Genomic DNA, 15,610 nt, shown 5'->3' on the forward strand with positions numbered 1-15,610 from the left:
AAATATATGACCTTAAAATTCTTATAACAGATGGTCCTGAAGCAGCTCTCCAATGCAACAGCAGCTCCTTACTGTTTCCATTCCAGGATGCTGCTTGGCAGCTAGCAACCAAACCACAAGCATTAAGCATTTATTGACATTAGTTTGCTATAGTGTGAGAGAGATGCGTCCTCAGACCTCAGTTTCTTGTTAAGCTCAAGAAGAGGGAATGGTGCCTTGCCCCACCACTGGGGCTAAATCAGCATAGCAAAAGTAGGGTGATTTATGTAAGCATTTGTCAGGAGTAACTGGGGAGCAGCCACTCTGCTTATCTTAATTTTTTATGTAAATATTTATGCCACTGGGCTCATTTCCCTCCCTCCTGCATAATCATGTATCAAAATACTTGCCAACTGAGGGTAACACTTCATGAAAGGGACACTAGTCTGGTCAATTTAAGATTGTAATAAATCTGTGACTTAATTAAAATGCAGTGGCAGCTGGGCCACTTAACATGTGGCGAGATAAAGCCACATAAATGCTTGAACAGTGTTGGCGATCAACTGCAGAGTTGAACTTGCACTCAGTTGTGAGCTGATCCATATAATGGGTTCCATTATATGCTCTCATTAAGTTTCTCTATCTGGACTAAAGAGAAACACATAGTGCTTCTAAGCATAGACCTTTGCTTCTAAAGCTCTGGTCCAATCAGTCAAGGGTGAGAAAATATGTACACTGTGAAATAATAAGCTGAAGCTGTATAAATAACTTAAATAGCATTTATTATACACAAATTATTCACAAGGCTTGGAAAAAAGAGAAGTGTACAGAGCAATAAATCTTGTCTCTTTTATTGGAAGAACAATGAAGACGAGTCATTAAGATTTGGGAATGAAGTATCATCAAGTGGACAGGGGAAGATTTCCAGTAATGTGTGCTATAAAGCATCTCAGCACATGGATTCCAAAGCAATACAAAGAACTGTAGAAACAATGAGAAAATGTTATTTGATGAGAGTGGATCATTTGCATTACATGTGCAGTTCTATTTCTGACTGGATAAGAACCCCTTTTCAAGTTTTACCTGACAGGAAAGAGTTGAGGAAAGCACACTTGTGTCTTTTTGTTAACAAAGTCTTGAATCTGTATCACATTTCTTGTCATCACTCCTTTTGATGCTTTGTCAATTTTAGTTAATACAATCTGCAAAAACAACAACACACACCCAATATTTTAAACATTGTACAGCAACTCTCAAAGAAGTCTTGAATTCTTGGTAAAGTCTTTCAAATTTAGCTCTCACATTAGGTAAGTATGCTAACATTGCTGATGAGTCTTTTTACTCTACAAAACAATTTAAAAAAAACCCAAATTGTGTATTTTGTTCTCTTCCAACTTTTCCTCACTCCAGCTTTATACTTATGGAGACTTCTGTGCGAGGGGAAAAAAACAGGTTTTCATATCTTCCTTAAGAAAAAGAAAGGGATGAGGCTTAGTGGGAACATTTTAAGAGTCAATGGATCAGACTAATAACTTAGTACTGTATATTTATTTATTTCAATATTTATGTCTTCTTTTAATTTCTAAATCTACAAGACAAATATATTTCATTTCTAAAAGTGAACAGAGATCTCCATATCTTGTTAATCTTCCAGTATAATGTTTTGGATCACTATTTTATGTTGGATCCAGAGGATCTATGTTAGGGCTAAGCAACCTGGTTAGGACTGAGGGAAAGGTCAGAAACGTTTATATTTTCAAATTCACCTTCACAAACATGAAATCTAAAACAGTATACAGTATTTAAATAACAGCTAGGAATCTAGGATTCTAACAAGTATCAATGCACACATAGTGAAACTTGGGGTGTTAATAGCATACCTTCAGTACATGATAAAGATGCTTCGGTTTTTAATCACCTATGATCATAATTCATAAAAATCTTGCCTGTGTTATTATTTTTTCAACACAGGCTTTTAAAACCTCTTAGTCAAGTCTAATAGTTTCTACTTGCAAGTCATTTTTCAAACCATTATTCAACTGATAATAATAAAAAAGGACACTAATATTAACTGGACAAATGTATAAGTTTGGCGGAATGGTGAATGGCATCCAGTGTTGTCCATGCACCTGCACTAATGGCTTCCTCTTCCTTTCCTTCCTCCTGGAGCCTCCAAACATGCCCAAAACCTGAATTGGGGACCCTGATGAGCAGATTGGAGGAGAGTCACACGGGGCTACAGGAAAGAGGAAAAAAGAAAAGAAGCCCCATTGCACTTGCAGAAGTCTGCTTACACGGCAATGAATAGTTCCTCGTTTCTGCTACATGCCTTTTTAGTCCTCCTAGTTCAATATATTGACTGCTGACTGCCTTCATTTTTAAACAAAAATCACAACTCACAACATAAGGGATCCCAAATTCTTCCAACATTTCTATAGCAACTTTGTCCATTTTCTGAATTCCGACCAGGCCGTCCACTAATAAGAATGTCCGTTTTAGACTAGAAAACATAAAACCACAGCTCACAACTGTGCTTTGCAGCAATATATATTCTTTATCTGCAAATCCTAAATCTAGCCCAGGCAACAATTATACAAGCAACAATGTGGTCATCCTTTTCTACCTGCTAGGATGATACAGATGACCACACTACCGTTGGGTGAATGAGCTTATTCTGGGGCAGGCAATCAGGAGGCATCACGGCAATTTTGGGTGACCTCTTTTTGCACAGGGCTTTGTGGAAAGTTTTGCAAGTGCCTCCAATCAGCGGTGCATTTGGCCAAGTTGGGGGTTTACCTGCCCTACACCTGATGCATATAAAACAGCCTCATGGGCCAAATGGGAAGGCTCAGTGGGCCCGATTAGACTTGAAGGCCAGAGGTTCCCCACCACTGCTATAAAGAATAGTGCAAGACTATGACTGTGACTGGCTCAAGTTTAAATAGACGCTGCATCTAAAAGCTATTTCACATGCCTTAGTTAGTCTAAGACACTTCCCCATATTGTTATAAAATGGGATGTTTTTAAAATAATATTGTTTAATCTAAATTATTTCCCCACATCATCCTGTAGAAAAGACTGAAGTGAAATTTCAAGCTGTTATCTTACTTTGCACGGTGATTTAAATAAGGCTCCACCATCTCTGCAAAATCTTTGGGTGATCTGTAACCATAGCCTGGCATATCCACCAAAGTAAATAAATTCCCGACTTTGAAGAAATTCAGTTTCTTAGTGTGGCCCTGGAGAAAAAAAATGGGAGGGTTAGGGTTCTTTGGTCGTTTGTTTCATCTTATTCCAAAACTGCAAAACTGGGGTGGTTTCTCAGTTAAGATGATGAAATGCCACTGCTCCTCATTTGGCCAGTCTCTGACATGAAAGCATATGTAAGTATCATCGGATGGCTGTGGGAGATTGCTGTTCATACAGAGTACCGTATTTTTGCTCTATAAGACGCATTTCCCCCCCTCCAAAAATTAAGGGGAAATGTGTGTGCATCTTATGGAGCGAATGCAGGCTCCATGGCTTCAGCGAAAGCAATGCGAAGCCTCCAAAGCGCAGCGGGAGCGCTCCTGCCGCGCTCCGGAGGCTTCGCATTGCTTTCACTGAAGCCTGGAGAGCAAGAGGGATTGGTGCGCACCGACCCCTCTCACTCTCCTGGCTTCAGGGATGGATGCCCAAAGCCTCCGGAGGCTTCACGTTGCTTTCGCTGAAGCCAGGAGAGCAAGAGATATCGGTGCGCACTGATCCCTCTTGCTCTCCTGGCTTCGCTTCGCTGGAGAGGCGCTGCGCAGCTTTCCCTCTCTGCGCAGCGCCCCTTCAGCGAAGCGGGAGGAGAAATGGAAGGGGCTCCGCTTCTCCTGCCACTTTGCTGAAGGGACACTGAGCAGAGAGGGAGAGATTTTTTTTTTCTTGTTCTCCCCCTCTAAAACTAGGTGTGTCTTATGGTCGGGTGCGTCCTATAGAGCGAAAAATACGGTATATAGCACAATTTCTCAAACCTGATCATCCAACAAGAGAGTAGAGATCCAAGAGCACCTGGGACAGCAACCACATTTCTGGTATAGAAATACTATTTCAAACGCACTGTGCTTGGGGAGACATGAAAGCTCTGTCCGAGTACGTAACTTCTCAGTTCTCTCCTTCCAAGCTGGATCCTTTCTACCAGTTACAAACAATGTCACAATAAATGTCACAGAACAGAGGGCTGTATCTGACTAGTCCATTTATTTCAATGGGTCTGCTCTGAGATGCAACCCAGAAACAGCCTGCTTTTAGTTGGGCTCAATTAAATTCCAAAGTCAATGTAATAAAATCTCTGAATGCTACTTACTGGATTTTTGGAAACTCTGACTTCAACATCAGGGGACAATGAAAACAGAGCCTTTATTAAGGAGGATTTTCCAACATTGCTTCTTCCTAAAAAGCAAACCTGTGGGAAGAAGTTACAGTTATTTCACATTTATCTTTCTCATCCAATGACGTGTATTAAAGCAAGGAGTCGTACATCTATTCTCTCTGTTGTTACCCTGACCACAGTGCACAGTTCAACAGATAGGCCCAGTTACAGCAAATAATACATTTCTCCAGAAAATATGGATTTCTTGCTACAACTCAATTCTCTTTTGGATTAAATAACTCTCAAGATGTATGAAATGTGAGGACAACTAAAAGAAAAGGGAGTCCCCCAGAGTCCTCGGTTCTTCATGGACAAGATTTTAGCAGTCCCATTTAGGAGAATTAGTATGAGGAATGCATGCCACTTTGAAAGGTTCCTTGGCTTTTCCAGAAGTTTGCATCTACAGAGGAATAATGTGGGAGAGCAACCTGAAATTCTGCTACTGGAATTATGAAATTAGGAAAGTTGCATTTATTTGGCTTGTCAACTTTACAGACCAAGTTTAAACATGCTTACTTGAAAGGAAATGCCTGATGTCAACAGAATGTATTTCTTAATAAATACACTTAGGACTGCAGCTTGTTCCCCAATTCTGAAACTAGCGGGACAATAGTGAATATTCATTGATTTTGATGGTATTCACTTTCCCAAGTATGCTTAGGATTACTTAAACAGACATGATTTACATATATTTGGATGCACCTTATATTCTGATGTGTTCCACCTCCCCCTTTTTTAAAATGGTACTTTTTCATTTCTTAGCACAGGCACATAGGGGAAGCAGTGAGAGTAAATAAGATCAATGTATGTACAGTGGTACCTCGGGTTAAGTACTTAATTCGTTCCGGAGGTCTGTTCTTAACCTCAAACTGTTCTTAACCTGAAGCACCACTTTAGCTAATGGGGCCTCCCGCTGCCGCCGCACTGCCGGAGCACAATTTCTGTTCTCATCCTGAAGCAAAGTTCTTAACCCGAGGTACTATTTCTGGGTTAGCAGAGTCTGTAACTTGAAGGGTCTGTAACCTGAAGCGTATGTAACCCGAGGTACCACTGTAATGCAAAAGGATGGGGAATAAAGGATGGACCTGGGGATTACAAGGAAGAACAGGGTGCTGTATTGAGTGAAACTCCCTATTTGGAAGGCTGCTCAAATTCCCCCTAGCTTTAAGGCTAAATCCAGAAGCATGTATCTACACCTGACCACAGGTTGTACCCCCGAGTAGAGCTTTCTCTTCAAGTTTTGTTACAGAAAAATCATAGTCACACCCCATAGTCAAATTCAACTGGACTTAACTGTCCAGGGGTCCTTACCTTTTTACCTTTTACAGAACACCTCATTTAAAAGATACTAATTTTCCACACATAGTGACCTAGCATGGCTAGACAGTTATCAGTTATATTTTGTTGGAAGCTGACAAGAGTGTCTGGGGCAACCCAGTCAGATGGGCAGATTATTATTATTATTATTATTTAATTAACATCATTGCCACTGCAAACTTGCTGCTTTGGGCAAACAGCTGCATGTACAAAATTCTCCATCATAAGGACCAGGAACTTCACTTTGACAATTGAATTCAAGGCCATATTCTGCAATCAAAGCAAAGTACATTTATACAACCCATAGCTTTAGCAACTCCCCTTCCTCTCTCCCCCACCCCATGACACTTCAAACAATGCAATTCTGGCTACATTTGTTCTTCCTTTCCCATAAGCACTCACATGGCAACTGAAGTTGCTCCTAAGGATAAAAATTGCATTTCATTGACCTCACCTCAGGCTGTGACAATTGGGGAGCGTGATCCAACCGGACAGCTGAAGTGAAATAATCAATGGGGTGCCACCGTGTTGAAATGAAAAACGCCTCTGCTTTGTTGATTTCATTGTGGTTAGGATTGAAAATCTGGAAGGATGACGTGTCCACGCTAGAGGTCAGGTATCTTGCCATTTCTTGGAGAGGGAACGCGACTCCAGTGAACTGTTTTTCGTTTAATTGCAAGACTTCTGAAAACGAAGCATACTTTATGGGGCTGCTTCTGGTTGCGAGATGTCTCCTCAGCAGGTAGCTAATTGTTAGAAATCTTCTTGGTTTTGCTTTCTGGAGCACCATTGTGCCTGGATTTTCAACAGCCACACAATCAACTCAGGTCCTTCATATTTTAAAAAACAAAAACTTCTGTTGTGGGTTCTTGAGTTCTGACTGCTGTTTTAAAGAGAAATAAGAGGAGGATTTAAGTTATTGTAGCAATTGCCAAAAACACCACCAACAACATACAAACGCAAATTCATCCCTCAGTGCATTAAACCACTGCTTTCCTTCAAGACTTTCAGCACAGGTGCCAGACAGAACAATATACAGTGGTACTTCAGGTTAAGTACTTAATTCGTTCCGGAGGTCTGTTCTTTACCTGAAACTGTTCTTAACCTGAAGCACCACTTTAGCTAATGGGGCCTCCTGCTGCCGCCGTGCCGCCAGAGTACGATTTCTGTTCTTATCCTGAAGCAAAGTTCTTAACCTGAAGCACTATTTCTGGGTTAGCGGAGTCCGTAACCTGAAGCATATGTAACCTGAAGCATACCGTATGTAACCCAAGGTACCACTGTACACATAGTGCAATCCTCCACATTTCTGCTCAAAACTAAAAATGCAATCCTTTGTGTATGTGTTCAGAAGTAACTCCCTCCAAGTTCAGCTGCACTTATTCCCAGGTACATGGGACTACACCCTAAGAAGAAAATTGATATAGAAACAGGGCCAGCACTGGAAAATTAAAGATTCCATACGCCCCACCCCCCATCAAAAATCCACAAATTGGTGAGAGACAACATTTTCATGGATGTCCATTAAAACATACATGTAAAGTTGATATGCATTTCAATATGTATTTTTATAACATATATTTTCAACTGCTGATTTTATTTATACTTTGGGTGGGGAGGGAAATAGGTCAGCTTGCTTTTGACTTCAGACTTTTATTGGTAGCTGTAATGTTTATTTTATGTAAACCACTTAAGAGCTGGAATGGACTCCCTTGGAAGATGGACTCCTTCCTTGGGAGGTTTTTATTAATATTAATTATTATTATTATTATTATTATTAATACCCCACCCATCTGGCTGGGTTTCCCCAGCTACTCTGGGCGGCTTCCAACAAAATATTAAAATACAATAATCTGTTAAACATTCCTTCCAGTAGCACCTTAAAGACCAACTAAGTCAGTTCTTGGTATGAGCTTTCGTGTGCATGCACACTTCTTCAGATACCATGCACACGTGCATGCACACGAAAGCTCATACCAAGAACTGACTTAGTTGTTCTTTAAGGTGCTACTGGAAGGAATTTGTTTTGTTTTGACTATGGCAGACCAACACGGCTACCTATCTGTAACTGTTAAACATTAAAAGCTTCCCTAAACGGGGTTGCCTTCAAATGTCTTCTAAAAGTCTGGTGGTTTAAGCAGAGGTTGGATAACCATCTGCCATAGATACTTTAGTTGTGATTCCTGCAATGGACTAGATTACTCTTGGGGTCCTTTCGACCTCTACGTTTCTACTATTCCGTTTCCGCAATTAGGCAATACTGAGTACACAATTCTGTTCATTTAATAAATAAAAAGGGGCCATTTCAAGCCAATGGAGAAAGGAGCCCTCGGTTGAAACCGATCATTTACCTGCCGACTCCAAAGTTGGCACCCATTCGCTCCAGTGGCGCATCTTCCAAAATAAGTGCTCACCCCGCAACCCGACAGCAGCCATAGGAAGCTGCGCCCGAAGACTCACGCTTTTTTCTCTGCACTCTGAATACCTAAAGCCACAACTGCTGCTTCCCCCACTTACCTGGGTATATAAGCCCCACTGCATTCAGCAGGACTTACTTCCAAGCAGGCATGCTTAGTTAGGGCTTGCAATCTACGCCAGGGAGCGCAGCGCATCCGCCGGGGTCTTTAACCCGGAAGCCAGGACGATCGCTCCGCCTCCTTCCCGGTCTAAAGAACCGCAGATAGTTAAGTCACTTGTAGGGTAAGCTCCTCTGAGTTGCTTGTAGGTCTCCCCTTCGTCTGCTGCTTGCAACGGGGCGAGGAGTCGATGCAAGGCTGCTTTGCAAGCGCGACAACCAAGTCAAACGCTCAGCCTCAGGGCTGCTCCCTTCGCTTTTAGGAGTGATCACTGCCGACCAGATCGGCGATCGCAAGGCAATGCGGTCGCTGCGGCTTCAAAACTCTTTTTTAAATAGCTCACCCTTTCCACAGAGTCAGAATGCCTGCATTTGCTCCTACTTGGTGCCTGCGTGTATTGAGAAAGGGAGGGAGGCAAGACGAGGCAATGCTGCCAAATCACAGTCCGGGCGGGGGACGACGACCTGGATTTCCTCCAAGATGGAGAGAATCGCTTTCATTCCCGCTGTTGAGAAAGAGGAGCACGTGGCGTCAGAACCGCTGTCTGTACATACAGGAATTGTACATTCCTGCCCACACAGGAATCTTACTTGGAATAGGCTTTGTTGAACACTTGAGGCTTACTTCTGAGTAAACATGCTTTGGGCTGCTCTGACTGCTAGGTCTGCAAAAGGGCCACTTAGACTAGACGTTCTCCTTGGGGATGGGGGCATAGCTGTCAACGTTTTCCCCTTTTTAAGGGAAAGTCCCTTATTCTGAATAGGATTCCTCGCAAGAAAAGGGAAAAGTTGACAGCTATGGATGGGGGGCACCATTCTGCCCCCCCCACTTAAAAGTGCCAGGCGTTTATTTTAGTTTCTGAGGGTTTTGGAGCCTGCTGCCCCATGGTGCTGGACAGGAGTGCCAGCTTTGCCCCCGGGGCCGTGGGTGCCATGCAGTGTGCATGGTCCTGTCACTGAAATTTGCGGGTGCCCAGCCCCTTCATGGGGAATTTGGTGGGTGCTTGGGCACCCAGGGCCCCAGGGAGTTGGTACCTATGGGGCTGGAGTAGAAGAAAATGGTGAGAAGAGTAGGGTCAGGACCAGGGCTGGCCCAGGATATTTTGGCACCTGAGGTGGACCCCAAAACTGTGCTTCCCACCCTGCTATGGAAGAAGGGCTAAGGGAAGATCTACATCAGAAACATGAGGGGAAGAAAGCTTGACATTTATATGCTGATAATAATATTTTATACTATTCTAATGATTGTTGAATGTTACTTTTTTGATGTAGGTTGCCTATTTTAAAGTTATGTTTTATTATCACATTTTTGTATTGCATTAGATTATTATAAGATGTACATTTTTTTGTTTCTTCAGCTTGTAAACCGCCTTGAGTATTGTAAGATAGAAAGACAGTATGATGATGACATACGATGATGACATAGGGATCTTTTGCCTCAGTGAATCCTGCCACCTGAGGCAGGCGCCTCACCTTGCCTCATGGGTGGGCTGGCCTTGATCAGGATGGTGTTAGAAGCTGAAACGTGGGGAAATTGTAAACCGCATTGCTGCTAAGAGATGTGTTGGAGAAACCTGAGGACCATGTTTTTGAAATGAAGCCCCAGCATCAATATAACTTTATAAAACCCTTCAGAGTCAGAACCCATCAGTAACTAACGAACCACAAGAAGCATGCACTGCGTATTATTCGAGATATGTCATGTTTATCTCCAAGCAATAACGATACAACAGTTCTTGCTTTCACCGCTGGGTGGCAATAAAGGTACAAGAAGAAGAAGCATGTTGCTATAGTCAGTCATTCAAAACTGGGAAGGGGATGAAGTTGAGGACAATATTCGGTCCTGCAACAAAATGTTTCTTGCATGTAGAGTGGGGGTGGGGAGATATTGAAAGCAAGGATCATATTGGCTGCCTCATTTCCAGCTTCCAAACCCCCAGCTTTAGTTGGGATTCCTGCATTGTAGGGGGTTGGGCTAGATGACCCTTGGATCCCTTCCAACTCTGTGATTATATGAAAACACTACTTAGGAGTTCTCAGGTTGCCTAGAGAAAGCCACTCCACCTGAGAGCGACAGCTGTGCTTGTGCTATATCCCTCCTCCCCTTGTTTTCACGGGACTGCCTGCATTTGCCCACACATAGTTTTTCTTCCCTTTTCTTGTCCACAAAGCTTTTTTGAACTTTATGGACTTCTGCAAATCTTGGACTTGCATGCAGATACCTTGTGCATGGCTGGTGCTGTTTGGCTATGTAAGTATCAGCACTCACCCCTGAAGTTGGGAAATAGAGGAAACAAGTAGGGCAGAACATTGCTCTGGTGTTCATGCATTACATGAGCCTGTGGCTCGGGTTTAAAAACAACCAAATGTTAGTATCAAACACTGAAGTTTATCTTCTAATCATATGCATTTAAAAAAAACCTTTTCAACTTGTTTTTTAGATACATGTTTTAGATACATATTGTGTTTCCAGCATTTAAAAGTGCAACATGGCTGCATGTAAGACTTCTGCATGCAACTGAGTTCTTGATATGGCATGCAAAGAGCTCTGAGAAAGAATGAGGTGGATTGACCTTTGCTGCGACCTGAGGAGCATGGAGCATTTTATTTTCTACTAGGAATCCAAATGAGTGTTGGCTTCACCTCTACCCTGCGTTGTTAACATTGGACTATGTTGCAAGAATGCTATAAGCTAATATTTATCAGTGCAGCCCTCCAAGCCACAGTAGGTCATATAACAGTGACCTACAGCCATACTCCAAGCCTGCAGTGATGGTTGTAGGGGTCTGATGCCTCTGGACAGCACTGCAGGGTTGTTGTGTGTGGTGTAGTGGTTAAGAGCGGTAGTCTCGTAATCTGGTGAACCGGGTTTGATTCCCCACTCCTCCACATGCAGCTGCTGGGTGACCTTGGGCCAGTCACACTTCTGTGAAGTCTCTCAGCCTCACTCACCTCACAGAGTGTTTGTTGTGGGGGAGGAGGGGAAAGGAGAATGTTAGCCGCTTTGAGACTCCTTAGGGTAGTGATAAAGCAGGATATCAAATCCAAACTTCTTGTTTACCTGGCCTGTAATATTCAATGTGAATTATACTCTGGGCTGTAATAAGTAACTGCTGCAACCCCTTTGAATCTGCAGTATGTTTTTGCTTAATGTAGCATTTCCTTTTATAATAATAGTAATAATAAATTTTATTTATACTCCGTCCTCCCCGGCCAGAGCCAGGCTCAGGGCGGCTAACACCAGTAAAATTACAGTAAAAACATAATAGGGGGAAAAAAAAACCTTAAAATACTGCTTGTTTACATTGTTTTGATATTTTTAGGTGTTCTGCTCTGATCTTCTTCAGGGGGTAGATCAGGATACTGTATAAAGAATTCCAAATAAATATATACGTTAAGAAGTGGTGGGATCTAACTAAAGTTTGCTGAAATGAACATTTCATTTAGGAGCCGCCATCTAGCAGATGTGCAGCAGCTATTTGAGAACAGAAACTCTTACTTGTTGGCATATATTTGTGGAAAGAGGAATTTTGTCACCAGGTCACTGTTGGCATTTATAATGTTTCTCATCGTCGGCCCACACAGCTTCTAACTATGCAGCTGAAGTCATAAGCATGACACTGCAAATATGGAAACTGAGGTTTTTAATAGGGGGAGAAAACCCGCCTAGAAATCATTTGGGAATTTAGACTTTTTCAAACACTCTCTTGTAAAAGTTCCTTCCGTAAGAGTCACACAAAAAGAAATTCTCATTGAGGCTATCAGCAGAGTGGGTGTTTCTCAGAATAAGCAATACACATTAACTTTTCAAACGCCTCTGCAAAATTTTACCTCGCACAGGAAGCCATGGTAACTGTTGTGTCATAAGCTTCTGCTCCAGTTAAGACTGTGATTTAGCTGCACAGAATTTAGCCTGTAAATTCTTTCTTTCTGCTTCTAAAACTCCCCTGCTGGCCAGTTGCAGCTTCACCCATTCAATCGTCTGGAAGGTTATGGAGTTTTAAAAGCTAAGATTTCCTTCCTTGTGGTTAGGGATGGTAAAGCATGTGCTTATCCACATTTATGGTACCTTTCCTCCTCACTTCCCAGGCATGGTTTGTGCCTTACTGCTCCATGTCTGAGTGCCCATTTTTTTGCTCCAGAGCTTTCCCCACCAAAATTTGCTCTTTAAAGCTGAATCAGAACAAACGGCAATCTGTGGGAAACCCAATTTGCCATTTGTTCCGAGTTGGTTTTAAAGAGCGAGTTTTTGCAGGGAAAGGTGTGGGGGTGTGCTTGGACATGCCTGCTCTTGATGTATTTTTAATCCTTGTTGGAAGCCGCAAAGAGTGGCTGGGGAAACCCAGCCAGATGAGCGGGGTACAAATAATAAATTATTATTATTGATGGGGTTATACTCCCTCTGAAGGAGCAAGTATGCAGGGTACTTATGGATCCTTTGCAGTCACCTGAGGCTCAGGAGGCCTCAGTGGGACAGAGTGCCTTCCATCAGCTTCAGCTATGGTCCAGCTATGCCCCTATCTGGATGGTGGTAGCCTAACTTCTGTTGTCTATGCTCTGGCAACCTCTAGGTTAGGTTACTACAACACATTATACGTAGAGCTGCCTCTGAAGATGGTTCGGAAATGTTAGCTGGTGCAGAATTTGGCAGCCAGGTTGCTCATCAGGGCAAGGTGGTTTGAGCAGATTACACCAATCCTGGCCCAACTGCACTGGCTGCCAATTAGTGTCCAGTCCCAGTTCACAGTACTAGTTTTGACTTATAAAGCCTCAAACGGCTCAGGACTGCAATACTTCAAGGACCGCCACCCTCCGTATGAACCGACCCAGACCTTGCAATCATCATCTGAGGCCCTTCTTTGTGTACCTCCTCCATGAGTGGTCCAGAGGGTGACAACACAAGAACGGTCCTTTTCTGCAGTAGCTCCCCTTGTGTGGAATGTTCTCCCCAGGAGGATTTGGCTAGTGCCTTCCTTATATACCTTTAGACACCCAGGGGAAAATGTTCCTCTTCAACCAGGCCTTGGGCTGATTAATACCCCTTTTAAATGTCTTTGTGGGAAGGACTGGAGGGAGGGGGTTATGGGTTTGTGGGTTTTTTGTTCTTGTTTTTATAATGTATTTTGTGCTTTTAGATTGTATTCTTATAACGTGAACCACCCTGAGATCTATGGATAAAGGGTGGTATACAAATTTAAACAATAATAATAAATTTTAAGTATGTGTACCTGTTCCACAAAAGGTAAGTATGCATAAACCCTCAGTTTCAAACCTCACCAGAAGCTTTTTTTTTTTAGGAATACAGTCTTACCTCGGGTTACAGAGGCTTCAGTTTGCGTTTTTTTGGGTTGCGGACCACCAAAACCTGGAAGTACCAGAACGGGTTACTTCGGTGGTCTCACATGCGCAGAAGCGCTAAATCGCCGAATCACAACTCACGTGTGTGCATATGCGCTGTGCGCTGCTGCGGGTTGCGGATGCTGTGGGTTGCGAATGTCCATCCCGCATGGATCATGTTTGCAACTCGAGCGTCCACTGTACTAGGTGCAGAGATACCCAGGGACCCGGTGGGGGGGGGACCTGTTTATGTATGCAACGACAGCTGCCCAAATGACGTTCAAAAATGGAAAGAAGATACAGTCCCAACCATGGAAGAATGGCAGATAAAATTAATGGACTATGTTGAAATAGCAAAACTTACTGGAAGAATAAGAAACCAAAAAGAAATAACTTTTAACAAAGATTGGGGAAAATATGTGGACTAACTGAAAAACTATAGTAAACATTTAAATTAATTAGCAGGATTAATGTAGAACAAACAGTTAAGTAGATTTGTTAAGGAAACTTTAGATTCTAAATAATAATTTGGCGATGCAGTAAGAAAATTACCACATAAAAAACCACAAAAGGTGGGGAGGGAAGTCAAATGATGTTATTGGATAGTTTATGCAATTTTAATGATTGTTGTAAAATTGAGAATCAAAATATAACATTTGTTTTTAAAATAGAAAAATGTGTTTCAAACCTCATCTTCTAGCTAGCTCTTATGCATGAATGGCACTCAGAAAACAGCTGCCGTAGAAACAAGATTAGAAAGAACCACATGGTAAACATTTTAAATGTACAAATAGCATCTGTACACATAAGAGGAACCAGCCAGTAAGTCCAGTATTATCCTGACTCTCCTTCCTAGATCTGAGTGGTGTGTGTTAAATGCTGTGCTTGCAATTGAGGTTAATACAGCCATCACGTGGTAAGCTTTTTGTGTGTGCAACTACTGCAAAATTATTAGTCACCTATTTCCACCCACACATGCCTCATGACCTTGTAGTCTTAAACTGAAACTGGCAATTGGACTATGATCCATATGCTAACTGACCAAAACTCAGTTCCCACTTCTGCACAATTCACTTAGGAATAGAGGAAGGTGCCCGCTTGGGGAGAGGTTCGCCTGATGTTGTATGATACCAGGTGACTGACAGGTGATTGTGATTTGCGCAAAATGATTTTGCAGGCCAAATTTAGACATCTGGTGGGTCTATAACAAGACCCGTGGGCCAGAGTTTCTCCACAACTGACATAAAACAAGACAGATATTTAGAAAATTGACTTTCGATTTTAAATTTTGTATTAATCAACATGCCACACATGCACAATTAAAATAGACCACAGCTGACTCCAGGGCACCCCAGAGTTATTTACATATGTCTTGGGAGATAATGGAAGCGTGTGCCTTTGGGGGTGAAGGCAAACTGTTGGAGAGTTACGGCGCCTGCTGTGGCCGCAGAGACCAGGAGAGTGCCCAGTTACAGGAAAAGTATATTAGCTCTAAAACAAAGTGTGATTACTGGTCAGAAGAGGATATTGAATGCCAATTACCGTAATTCAAACACTGAATTGTTACCCAACATATGAGTTGGTGGGTGCAAAACACCCTAAATTATGGATTAAGCTAGTGTTAGAATTTAATTGAAGCTTCTGTGTTGAAACTGTGTGTCAGACCCCGTGTTAGGACCTATGCAAGACCCATATATATTAAGAAGTGTGTTAGACAATTTTAATTTACTGAAATAAGCATGTGTGAAAAAACTAATCAAGCTAGGCAAACTTCATAAATGTTGTATAAGACACTTCCAAATCCTGGAATCAACTAGTGTAAAAGCTAGTTAAGAAAAGACTGATTTCTTTTTGAGGTGATAGCCTGGGGATGAAACTCATTAAGACTCAAAGGATCAAGGGCAAATCTCATCATGTGAAATCTACGGTTTATCATATGAATCTTTTTTTGTTATGCTGAAGCAAATGCTGTGTATTAACTAAAATAAACCTGTGGTTTCTACAGA

General features: G+C 42.2%; 1 protein-coding gene across 3 annotated transcripts; it reads right to left on the minus strand.

The window, feature by feature from the left end:
• Nucleotides 1-744: 744 nt before the first annotated feature.
• On the minus strand, nt 745-8,383 carry GTPBP8 (GTP binding protein 8). Of its 3 annotated transcripts, none has more exons than XM_081859818.1 (7): nt 8,248-8,383; nt 6,147-6,575; nt 4,310-4,408; nt 3,088-3,218; nt 2,380-2,479; nt 1,063-1,181; nt 745-960 (listed from the first exon to the last, which is right to left on the minus strand). In XM_081859818.1, exons 2-7 carry the CDS (start codon nt 6,480-6,482, stop codon nt 882-884), a joined length of 864 nt encoding a protein of 287 aa, XP_081715944.1. In that variant the 5' UTR covers nt 6,483-6,575; nt 8,248-8,383; the 3' UTR covers nt 745-881. The 3 variants fall into 3 exon arrangements, with proteins under 3 accessions (XP_081715944.1, XP_081715943.1, XP_081715945.1); XM_081859817.1 differs by having other exon boundaries at nt 8,210-8,349; XM_081859819.1 differs by lacking the exon at nt 745-960 and adding an exon at nt 2,109-2,215 and having other exon boundaries at nt 8,210-8,352.
• Nucleotides 8,384-15,610: the final 7,227 nt, after the last annotated feature.

This window comes from Podarcis erhardii (assembly GCF_964252035.2).
Source record: "Podarcis erhardii genome assembly, chromosome: 4".
Lineage (NCBI taxonomy): Eukaryota > Metazoa > Chordata > Lepidosauria > Squamata > Lacertidae > Podarcis > Podarcis erhardii.

What these genes read in the sequence shown, in the direction of transcription:
- GTPBP8 (XM_081859818.1), bottom strand. Translation starts at nt 6,482, where the DNA reads ATGGTGCTCCAGAAAGCAAAACCAAGAAGATTTCTAACAATTAGCTAC. An exon ending in TCAGAGTTTCCAAAAATCCA is followed by an intron (nt 3,219 to 4,309) that starts GTAAGTAGCATT and finishes TTTTTTCTCCAG; the next exon opens with GGCCACACTAAGAAACTGAA. An exon ending in CCTCAACTCTTTCCTGTCAG is followed by an intron (nt 961 to 1,062) that starts GTAAAACTTGAA and finishes TTGTTTCTACAG; the next exon opens with TTCTTTGTATTGCTTTGGAA.